Source organism: Anomaloglossus baeobatrachus, chromosome 10 (genome assembly GCF_048569485.1).
Source record: "Anomaloglossus baeobatrachus isolate aAnoBae1 chromosome 10, aAnoBae1.hap1, whole genome shotgun sequence".
NCBI classification, from domain to species: domain Eukaryota; kingdom Metazoa; phylum Chordata; class Amphibia; order Anura; family Aromobatidae; genus Anomaloglossus; species Anomaloglossus baeobatrachus.
Genome location: NC_134362.1, coordinates 143,564,381 through 143,576,521, shown reverse-complemented (window position 1 = coordinate 143,576,521; position 12,141 = coordinate 143,564,381). Strand labels below are relative to the sequence as shown.

The window sequence follows — 12,141 nt, the reverse complement described above, 5'->3', positions numbered from 1 at the left end:
CTATTGCTGAGTGAGTACACCAGTGCCGTCCGGCACCGCGCCGCGCCGTCCCAGCGACCCTGCACCCCTCGCCAGCCCTGCCTCCCCGTCACCTCACCGGGCCCCGGGACCACCAGCCCCTACCTACAGAGGGAGAAAACAACATCCCAGCTGCTCCCTAACAACGCTCCCAGGATCCCCGTCACCAGCAGCGGTGGTGCCCACCTTCACCACAAGCCGTGGGTGGCATCACGGACTCAATCCCCAAACAATCCCCCCCCCTTTTCACTCACGGGCGAGGAGCGCCGCTCGACTCCCCGGATCCGGCCCACCGCTCGAGCCACCAAGCAGCAGCAGCAGCAGCGGCCGGACCCGAGCGTCAGCGTTAGCCGAGCAGCGCCCCCGCCGCCTGCGACAGGGGCGTTTCACAAGGGCCAGCAAATGACACAGAAGGAGGCAACTTCCTAAACAATCTGTCATTACCCACAATTACGGAATTGGACAGGGAAATGTTAAATGCCCCAATAAAAGAGGAGGAAGTGAGAACAGTTGTGAAAAACCTTAAAAATAACAAGGCCCCAGGCCCCGATGGAATGACGGGGGAATTTTATTAAATACTACAGGAAGATGTATTTCCCACTTTAGTAAAAGTTTTCAACTACACTCTCCAAAATAAAATTCTACTACAGTCTGGCCATATAGCATATATAAATGTAATACACAAACAAGGAAAAGACCCCTCGGACCCTTCGTCATACAGGCCCATATCGCTGATAAATCAAGACATTAAAATAATCTCTAAAATCCTGGCAGACCGGCTAGCATTGATCCTCCCATCGATAGTAGGACCACATTAAGTGGGGTTTGTTAGAAATAGGTCAGCAGTATTCAACATTCGCACAGTGTTGGCGGTACTAGATGTAACAAAAAGACCGGGCCTGATAAAGGGGAACCCTGCATTATTGGCCTTAGACGCGGAAAAGGCCTGTGACAAGGTAAATTGGCATTGGTTAGGGCTAGTATTAGATGAATCTGGCATAATGGGTACTTTTCAGGACTATATGGAGGCACTTTACGCTACGCCTGAAGCTAGAATTTCCACAATGGGCTTTCTGTCAAAATCTTTTCAGCTACAGAAGGGGACCAGGCAGGGGTGCCCCCTGTCCCCTCTTCTGTTTGACTTGGCCCTTGAACCACTAGCCCAATACGTAATAAAATCAGAAGATTTCTCAGGAATCAAGGTGGGGAATAGTGAGATAAAACTAACCTGCTTTGCAGACGATATGCTTTTATTTATGTCAGACCCAGACAACCATCTGAAGAACGTAATAGACAAACTGGCGTACTTTGGCTCCTTTTCAGGCTACAGGATAAATATCAGTAAAAGTCAGATTCTATCTTTGACACCCCTGGGAAATAGGCAAGGTGAGGGAATAGAAGTAGCCATAGCCCCGCACTACATCACTTATTTAGGAATTAAAATAGGCAGACTCAATGTCATTATATAGACTTAACTATCCACATCTAATTGAAAAAATAACTAAAGAGCTAGATAGGTGGAAAAATCTTTCCCTGTCCCTGTTTGGCAGAGCACATCTGATAAAGATGATAAGCTTCTCGCGTTTGCTCTATCCTCTACAAACTATTCCCTAAAGCTGGGTTCACACATAGCGACAGCGACAACGACGTCGCTGTTACGTCACCATTTTCTGTAACGCAACAGTGACCTAGTAAGTCGCTGTTATGATTACTGCTTAGCTGTCAAACACAGCAGACGCAGCAGCGATCATAACGACACGTGTCGCTGTGGAAGCCATGCTGCACTTGGTAACTAAGGTAAATATTGGGTAACCATTACCCGATATTTACCTTGGTTAACTACCCGATGTGTACTCCGGCTCCGGCTACGTGTGCAGGGAGTCAGCGCTAAGCGGTGTGCTCTCACGCTGCCAGTGCCGGCTCCCTGCTCACGTAGCTTGAGTACACATCGGGTAATTAACCCGATGAGTACTCCAGCTACGTGTGCAGGGAGCAGGGAGCCGGCACTGGCAGCGTGAGAGCGCGGTGCTAGTAACTAATGTAAATATCGCGTAACCAAGGAAAGGGCTTCTTGGTTACCCGATGTTTACCATGGTTACAGCTTACCGCAGGCTGCCAGACGCCGGCTCACTGCTCCCTGCTCTCTTCAGTTCGTCGCTCTCTCACTGTCACACACAACGATGTGTGCTTCACTGCGGGAGAGCGACGAGCAAAAAATGAAGCAGGACATTCAGCAACGAGCGGCGACCTCATAGCAGGGGCCAGCTCGTTGCTGGATGTCACACACAGCGACAGCGACGGGACGTCGCTGCTACGTCACAAAAAATGGTGACGTAGCAGCGACGTCGTTGTCGCTGTCGCTGTGTGTGACACCACCTTTACTGCTGAAACACACTGATATCAACAAGTTGCAAAAAGTGTTTGTAACATTTTTATGGCAGGGAAAGAGACCAAGAGTATCCTACTCAAAGCTGTGTCTACAGAAAAAAGATGGAGGGGTACAAATGCCCATGATTAGATTGTACAACTTAGCGGCGCTTGTCAGACATATAAAAGACTGGATCAATGGGACAACCTTCTTTTCTAACATTCAGCTGGAGAGGGAGCTAACAAGCCCTTTTAACTTGGTAGCGGTATTACATATGAAGCTAGATAAAATGTCAATGTACGTGAAACAGAGCTGTTTAATAAAGGACACGGTGGGGGCCTGGCGAGCACTGAGAAAACTGTATAGACTCCCTTATGGTCTTTCAAAATTTACCCCGCTGTGGGAGGATCCAAATTTTATTCTAGGGTCTCAAAACAAATTATTTCAAGGATGGAAGCAAAGGGGGATACAAAGGTTGGGTGATTTACTGAAAACGGACGAGGGGAGAATTCTGAGCTGGGCGGAGGTATCGGAAAAATTTAACATGGAAAATCACCATTACCTACAATATTTACAAATAACAACACATTACACATCAGTGGTAAAAGAGGTCGGGAAGGCTGAAAAGAAGGGGAGTTTTGATGTATTGATTGGTCAGGGAGCTGGACATGAATCCCTTTCAATCATATACCAACGATTGAGAGATCAAGTACAGGGCCCCTGGAAAGAGCAAATATATAAAACCTGGGAGACTGCTCTGGGCGATCCGGACATCTATGATAAAATTCTAAGGGGGTTAGAATCTGTTAAGAAAGTAATGATAAATGAACAATGGCGGGAGATGCAATTTAACGCAACATACGCCTTTAATATACCACATAGCAGCTCACCAGTGCATTTCTTGGACCATTGCACTAAATGTGGACTCCATAAAGCAAAACTGTTTCACTGCATATGGTAATGCCCACGAGTGAGGGGGGTATGGGAGGAAGCGGTGGCATACATATTGAGGATTTGGAAAGTAGTTATACCCGTCACCCCTCAGGCCTGTTTGTTTCACTGTATAGAAGTCCCTACGGAAACTGACAGAGAAAGTGCTCACATTCCAGATGTAATACACGTAGTATTGCTTGTAGTTAAGAAATGCCTACTTAGGAATTGGCTGATAAGACAGACACCGAGAAATAGAGAAATTGTTGATACCCTAAAAACAATAATGATGTACGACAAACTGGATTCGGAGAAACATAAGGAGAAGTCCACTAAAAAATTCTTCAAAAAGTGGAGAACATTTATTGAGCAAAGCTTCACACAAACGGAAATACACACGTCTTGGTACTGTTTGGAAGACTTTGCAGGGACACTAAAGATAGGGAGCATCCAAAGGACCAACTGAAATGAACAAATATGTCAGTTTGTTAAGTTAAAGGAAATTATTGTTAAGATAATTCATGAAGATGAAATTGTTGTGACAATGAAAAAGAAAATGATGTAACAGAAGCATTGTACGATAGAGAGAAAATTTATGGAATGTAACAACATGTTCTCTTGTTGATGATATGTGCTTGCTCACATCAAATAAAATGTTTAAAAAAAAAAGATACTCTCCCTCCCAGGTTAATTATCAGGACGTTGAATCGGCTCCTGACCTAGGGTCCTGTACCCCGTCGTGCTCGGTACCAGTCAGTTCTTTTGGGTTTCTGATGCCGACAGTCCTCCTAGACTATGTCTGTCGCACCCTTTTCCAATGTCACTGCCACTGGTCCCTGACTCCTCTGGTCCCGGACCACCGTCTGCGACCCAATCTCGATCTAGCTCCCCAGGAGCTACTACTTCAGCTCCTCACTCCTTGAGGGCTCTCACTATTCTGCTCTCTTCCTCCCTCCCACCAGTCTGCCTGACCCCTAGGTGGGTGGCCCTATTCCAGCTTGACCTACGCACTGGTGTGTCTGACAGGTCATGATGTGAGGTGGAATTGGGATTTGTGGTGCTGATAGTAGTGACACCGGTTTCTTAGGAACCTTGAACCATGTGGGGGTAGGCCCTGCACCCTGGGTGATAGAATGCAGTTCCCTGTGGCACCCTGATATACTCAGGGGCGCCACATACCTTCCCTGGTCGTCTTCCTGTGCTTGCTTCTCCCTCCTGCCTTGTGCTTTTGCTCACTAAACCATGAGCCGGTGCCCATGGACCCTTTTGGTTGGCGTGAAGCTCTATCCCTTTGGTCCCATGGGGTCATCTTCCAGCGAATTAGTTTGCGGATGTGGCCTCAGTGCTTGCAGTCACCTCAGCCGCTGCTTTTACTAGCGGAGTACGTAGGTTCTTCTCCTCTAGCCTAGGGACCATTCTCCAATTTGCGACCAAGTCCCGCCACGCTGTAGCTGTATGTGGAACAGGGCCACAAGAGCACAGTGCACTTCCGTGGGCCCTGGGACCCCTTCTATCTTGCGTCTTGGTCGAGTGGTGCCGGCTCCAGACCACAGGTCTTTCCTCTTCCACTGCTCCTTCCAACTTTTCTACTCCGACTGACACTCCACTACTGTATGTTGCCATTCCTAAGACTCCACCCCCCTGGCCTGACTTTGGGTACAGCATGCACCTGCCATGTCTGATGAGGTGTTCCTGGGTGAGAGTGTTGTGTTTTGTGTGAACCGGTGGTGACCTCCTCCATACCCAGGATAGAATACCACACCTCTGGATGAGGTGCAGTACCTCTGTGGCAACTGAAGCCTCAGGGGCGCCACACATGAGGTGGGCACAATGTACTGGACACGACTGGGTCTACATGACGTTGGCTGTAGGGCTCACATGCCAATCTTATAAGTGTTCTTCTGGAATGTACTGTGTATCTCAGCACAGCAACATTTTTAACACATTCAATTATGCAACTTATCATTCCAAGAACTATTAATTCAAATGTACTTTGTTGTGTGAAAACAACTTTAACACTGAATGTTAAGTGGGGGAATAAACCGGATAATCTACTTGCAGATATAGACATAACACAAGGAGTTGGTCATTTTATCTGTAATTTGTGATCAGAAAAGCAGTTCTTCTAAAGGCTGCTTTACACGCGTCCATTTCTTGTGCGATCGCATGTGCAATCGCACCCGCCCCCATCATTTGTGCGGCACGGGCAATTTGTTGCCCATGTCGCACAAAGTGAGTAACCCCCATCACATGTACTTACCTCCCGAACGACCTCGCTGTGGGTGGCGAACATCCACTTCCTGAAGGGGGAGGGACGTTCGGCGTCACAGCGGCGTCACACAGCGGCCGGCCAATAGAATCGGAGGGGCGGAGATGAGCGGGACGTAAACATCCCGCCCACCTCCTTCCTTCCCCATTGCCGGCGGGACGCAGGTAAGCTGCAGTTCATCGTTCCCGGGGTGTCACATAAAGTGATGTGTGCTGCCTCGGGAACAATGAACAACCGGACGTTCGATTTTTTGAAAATGAGCGACGTATCAACGAGCAACGATAAGGTGAGTATTTTTGCTCATTCACAGTCGCTCATTTGTGTTACACGCTACGATATGTCAAATGAGGCCGGATGTGTGTCACTAACGACGTGACCCCGGCGACATATCGTTAGATATATCGTAGCGTGTAAAGCGGCCTTAAGGGAATCTGAAGAGATACTGGATGTGTTATGAATAGCTATAGCACAGACTACACAGATATTACATAACTCCCTAAATTATCAATGGATGAGAGAAGGAATGCGATAGACAGTATGGCCTTAGGGAAAAGTCCCGGCTCAGATGGACTATGTATAGAAATTTATGAAAAATTCTGAAGGGTGAATTACCATTTCAAAAATATATTAGATCTATTGCTGATTAGGAACTTTTCCTGATTCAATGTATGATGCAAATATAATATTGATCCTGAAGGCAGATAACGATCCTTTAGACCTTTCAGTATAGAGACCAATATCTCTAATTAGGGAAGATATGGGCTAAAGAAATTAACTCATAGAATGTGTAAGGTAATCTGAACACTAATTCAGATAGATCAATATGATTTAATGTCACATAAATCAATACACTGCCATCAAACCTCAAAGGCTTAAACAAAGGACGTTTCTATGTCTGAAACGCATAGCCATGGGCCATTGATGCACACAATCCGTGTCTTGCTGGTTTTAAGTTGTAACTGCATCTATTGTTTTAACAGTTATCAAATTAAATTGTCTTGGATTTTAAAGGGGTGGTTCAATAGTTTGCAGTAGTGGCCACATCCCTGTAAAACTGATAGGGAAGGCTTTTCAGTCAATTCTGCATCTGAGTGGGGCTATTGCGGTCTACTCACCCTCAGGAAGCAACGCCCTCAGGCTCTGTGACCTCTGAGAACTGGTGATGTCACATCAACTTCCTATTGACCTGACATCCCCGAGCCTGGCCCCAGTCTTCCTGAGTGACTGGGCTGTGGGCAGAGTTTTACCGCTCATCACAGCCCAGGGTCACAGTGCAGCATGTCACTTGCTCTCTCCTTCGCTGCAGAACGCCGCAAACAGGAGCGATTATGGACTGTGACCCTGGGTTGTGACTAGCGGCTAAACACCACCCACAGTCCAGTCACTCAGGAACTCTGGGTATGGCCGGTCAACTAGAAGGTGACGTGACCACCAGATTTCAGAGGTCAGGGAACCCTTGGGTGGCTCTTTTCATGGATATGAGTGGACCACAATAGCATTGCCCAGAGGCAGAATTGGCTGAACAAGGTATTTAGAAAAAGCCTCCCCCATCAGTTTTACAGAGATGTGGCCGTTATTGCAGAGTAATGAGCCACCCCTTTAAGCTAAGTCTTGGAGCTTCATTTTCACCATTTCTTACTGAGTTCCTTCTGTGTCATCTGGAACCTTGTTGGGCTGAAAGACAAATCTTTGTCAGGAAGCTGGACCTTTCCAACACAATGAGATATTATTTTCAGTATTGCAGTAGCCTCTCTCTTTTGTAATGGATTTTCTAACCTTACTTTTGCCTCTGATGTTCTATAGACACCAGCGACCCTGCAAGTGTCAGCTCCTCGGTAAAAGAAGTAGAGAAACACTTGAATGGACAACACCTCGATCTGCTGATCAACAATGCCGGGATTCTGACAAACAACAACCTGCAGTCACAGACCGCTGAGGATATGTTTCGTGCCTACACCATAAATGTGGTGGGTCCTTTGCTGGTCACCCAGGTACAGTCCATGTCTATACCATAGAGTCAGATACACTATTATCGAAAATGTATTCAGATGTGTACTATAAGTAATAGCTGCACTCAGGGTGTGGTGTCAAAGGGGTCCAGAAATCTCCCCAGCTATACAAATAAGTCATTATTTCCTTTCCCAACATAGTAGGTAGCAGCTTAGATCTCATAAAGACCCCTAAATGTGCCACTATAGTCCATCTGTTAAGGACTGATACATGAAAAGTCAATGCAACATTGATTCATTTAAGTATATTTCATCAGTAATCACATGTTCAAAACACTATAAATAAATATATATATATCTATATATATACATATATATATATACACATACATATATATATATATACATATATATATATATATATATATATAACACTAAAAACCTCAGACTATAAAAATTTAAGTCACCCCTTTTATCATTTGTTAAGTAAAAAAACAAGTAGGTCACTCTATGGAGACCACGTGTGGTCCATCCTCTGTGACGATTCCCCGATATTCCCAGTGGGTGTGGATGGACATGTGATCACACAAAGCCAATTTCCACATTTGAATCAGATTGTTTAGAGGTATCATACAGCAGAGCTCAGAAAGCTAACCCCACCCACACCAAAGCTTTCTGTGTAAATTGTATAGTGACAATGAGTGCTGGGGGTGTAGTCGGTCCTAGGCCAGGCAATAATAATCTCCTGCTGATAAAAACTAATTGTATTGAAAGAACAGCATACACTAATAAGTGACACATCCCTGAAATCAGTGTCTCAACCCCTACCTTATGCTGCCCTAAGATTACATAGCAAAACCCTGCTGACAGATTCCCTTTTAAGAATAGTTTTCAGGTTTGATAATAATCTACTTTTGTTGTCCTTTTAACCTCTTATTACTAATGCTGCATTGTTGTACCCATTTAGGCTCTATATCCCTTTCTGAAAAGAGTAGAAGGAACAGGAAAGTCAGCAGTTGTCCATATCTCAGCTCTGCTTGGATCTTTAGAAGATCTTCCCCACGTTTTCTCTTCTTATCCAGCTATTTCTTATCGCTGTAGTAAGGTATGTTTCTTTACAGTATATACAGCGCCGGTGGAGAGGTGGATCCCCAAAGCCCTTGGTCCATGTCAGGGTGCAGCCGGGAAGATCATACAGATATCTCACCGCTGCCAGCAAGAGTTTTGGAGACAGCCGGGGAGACCACGCAGATATCCCACAACTGTCACAAATTGTCATTGAGACAGTCCGGGAGATCACGGAGATATCCCATTGCTGCCAAGGAGTTGTCAAGAACAGCAACCCTCTGCCTCCAGTCATCAGGGCAATATGCAATTGACTGACGAATGATGAACGAGGTGCCGGCTGCTTTCGCTATTGGGCCGATTATTGGGTGCTTTCACAGTGACCGTATAGTACATACACACCATATTCCCACGTTTAGAATATATATATATGTGGCACCCTGGACTAGCCAGGTCATCACAGATAACACTCACACACCCCCACCCCCACTACACAGTAACATTAGCCAAACATAAAATCCTTGTTGCCTCCCTCCAGGGTCTGATGTCCACACCAGGTGGGGTGGAGCCAAGCGGTTGGCCCCACCCACCGAGGAGTTCACAGGCCTGGAGGCGGGAAAAGTGACAGAACAGTCTTGGAGTTTGAAGTGAGAGGAGTAAACACTTGGGTGTCTGGGTTTGTGGCCCAGGCACTGACAGCAAGGTTGGCAGACGGTGGTGGCCATCTGCAGGAGTGGTGAAGCAACGCGGAACCGTAGGACTGGGGTCGGGCGTTGGCCCGCCGGTACTGACCGGGGAGCGAAGTGAAGCCAGCACACACAGGCAGGGCCATTGGACCCCGACCAGGCTTGGAGCCGCCGACAATAGTCAAATCCGAGTGTGACCGGAACCCCAGGATTTTCCTAACAGCCAAAGACCCGATAGAAGGCAACCGCCCACACCGTGAGGGTATACAGCTACCGCCTAAGGCTAGAGACCCAAGGGCCAGCGCCTGCGGGCAAACGGGCTCCTCCGGCATCCATACACTGGGGAGCGGACTACCGTTGGGGATCCATAGTAGTCAAACAAGTACATCAAGGTGCAGGGAAAGACAGCCGCCATCACCTGTCCCGGGAGAGACACTGCAGCCGGCTGCGAGACCCGTCCATCCAGCCGTTTGGTTTACCGAGGACTTTGTGCATCTCTTACTGAGTGAGGACACCCGTGCCATCCGGCACCGCGCCGCACTGTCCCTGCAACCCCGCACCTCACCAACCCTGCCTCCCCGTCACACCACCGGGCCCCGGGACCACCGACCCCTACCCATGGAGGGGGAAAACAACATCCCGGCTGCTCCCTACCATCGCTCCCGGGATCCCCGTCACCAGCAGCGGTGGTGTCCATCTTCACCACGACCCGTGGGTGGCATCACGGACTAAATCCCCCAAACCAACCACCCTTTTCACTCACGAGCAAGTAGCGCCGCTCGAGTCCCCGGATCCAGCCCACCGCTCGAGCCACTGAGCTGCCGCAGCAGCACCGGACCCGAGCGTTAGCGAGCGCGCGGCGGCGTCCTCCCCGCCCGCGACATATATATATATATATATTAGTACAGACCAAAAGTTTGGACTCACCTTCTCATTCAAAGAGTTTTCTTTATTTCCAGGACTCTGAAAATTGTAGATTCACATTGAAGGCATCAAAACTATGAATTAAAACATGTGGAATGAAATACTTAAAGTGTGAAACAACTGAAAATATGTCTTGTACTCTAGGTTCTTCAAAGTAGCCACCTTTTGCTTTGATAACTGCTTTGCACACTCTTGGCATTCTCTTGATGAGCTTCAAGAGGTAGTCACCGGAAATGGTCTTCCAACAGTCTTGAAGGAGTTCCCAGAGATGCTTAGCACTTGTTGGCCCTTTTGCCTTCACTCTGTGGTCCAGCTCACCCCAAACCATCTCATTGGGTTCAGGTCTGGTGACTGTGGAGACCAGGTCATCTGGCGTAGCATCCCATCACTCTCCTTCTTAGTCAAATAGCCCTTACACAGCCTGGAGGTGTGTTTGGGGTCATTGTCCTGTTGAAAAATAAATGATGGTCCAACTAAACGCAAACCAGATGGAATAGCATGCTGCTGCAAGATGCTGTGGTAGCCATGCTGGTTCAGTATGCCTTCAATTTTAAATAAATCCGTAACAGTGTCACCAGCAAAGCACCCCCAGACCGTCACACCTCCTCCTCCATGCTTCACGGTGGGAAGCCGCCATGTAGAGTGCATCCATTCACCTTTTCTACAAAGACACGGTGGTTGGATCCAAAGATCTAAAATTTGGACTCATCAGACCAAAGCACAGATTCCCACTGGTCCAATGTCCATTCCTTGTGTTCTTTAGCCCAAACAAGTCTCTTCTGCTTGTTGCCTGTCTTTAGCAGTGGTTTCCTAGCAGCTATTTTACCATGAAGGCCTGCTGCACAAAGTCTCCTCTTAACCCCTTAACGACTCTTGATGTACTGGGTACGTCATGGTGACATGGTGCTAAACGACCCATGACGTACCCAGTACGTCATAGTGAAATCGCGGTCCCGGAGCCCCGGGGAGTCCAATTTGTTTAATTAAACGGTAGATTCGGGAAGGAGGGGACCTCTGCCTGACCTCAGGAGGGGTGGTGCCTCCTCCCCGAACCTACAGAGGCTGTGATTGGCTGACGAACGCCACTCAGCCAATTACAGTCACTGTAATGTTCCAGCCATTGAAAATGGCTGGAACATTGAAATCCAGCCATTGGCTGGAGCTGGGTGATCGGTGCTTCACCTGCCCCCAGCTCTGATTGGAGAGACCGGTCTTGTGACCGATCTCTCCAATCACCGTGGATCTGGGGCCGGTGACCTGTGTCCGTCCCTGAAAGCCGAGGAGAGCGGTCTCTGCGGGTGCCCATCGGTAAGTTGCCCCCGCCGCCCGCCCGTCCCTGATCGCCCTGCCAGCCCCGCCGCTGTCTCCTATCGCCCCGCCCACCACCGCCAACCCCGCCGCTGTCTCCGATCGCCCCGCCGCTGTCTCCGATCACCCCGCCCGGCAGCGCCAGCCCCACCTCTGTCTCCGATCGCCCCGCCCGGCAGCGCCAGCCCCGCCGCTGTCTCCGATCGCCCCGCCCGCCAGCCCCAGCCCCGCCGCTGTCTCCGATCGCCCCGCCCGCCAGCCCCAGCCCCGCCGCTGTCTCCGATCACCCCGCCCGCCACCGCCAGCCCCGCCGCGGCTCCGACCGCCACCGCCAGCCCCGCCGTGGCTCCGATCACCACCGCCAGCCCCGCCGCTGTCTCCGATCACCCCGCCGCTGCTCCCGATCCACCGCTGTCCCCGCCGCCACGCTCGCCACTGTCCCCGCCGCCATGCTCGCCACTGTCCCCGCCGCCACGCTTGCCACTGTCCCCGCCGCCGTCGCACCCACCTTTTTCAGCCGCTGCTGCCCCCGAATCGGCCCCCACTGTTCCCGATCGGCCGCCGCCGCCTCCTTCATCGGCTGCCCCTTCTCCATCGCTACTACACCTCCTCCCCCTCCATGTG

The 12,141-nt window shown here is 49.2% G+C and overlaps 1 protein-coding gene across 1 annotated transcript in view; it reads left to right on the top strand.

The window, feature by feature from the left end:
* Positions 1-12,141, top strand: part of LOC142255215 (C-signal-like) — a 101,664-nt gene that overhangs the window by 50,248 nt on the left and 39,275 nt on the right. The window contains exons 3-4 of the mRNA XM_075326729.1: positions 7,389-7,576; positions 8,502-8,639. Coding sequence (XP_075182844.1) covers positions 7,389-7,576; positions 8,502-8,639 — 326 coding nt within the window. The remainder of the gene's footprint in view (positions 1-7,388; positions 7,577-8,501; positions 8,640-12,141) is intronic.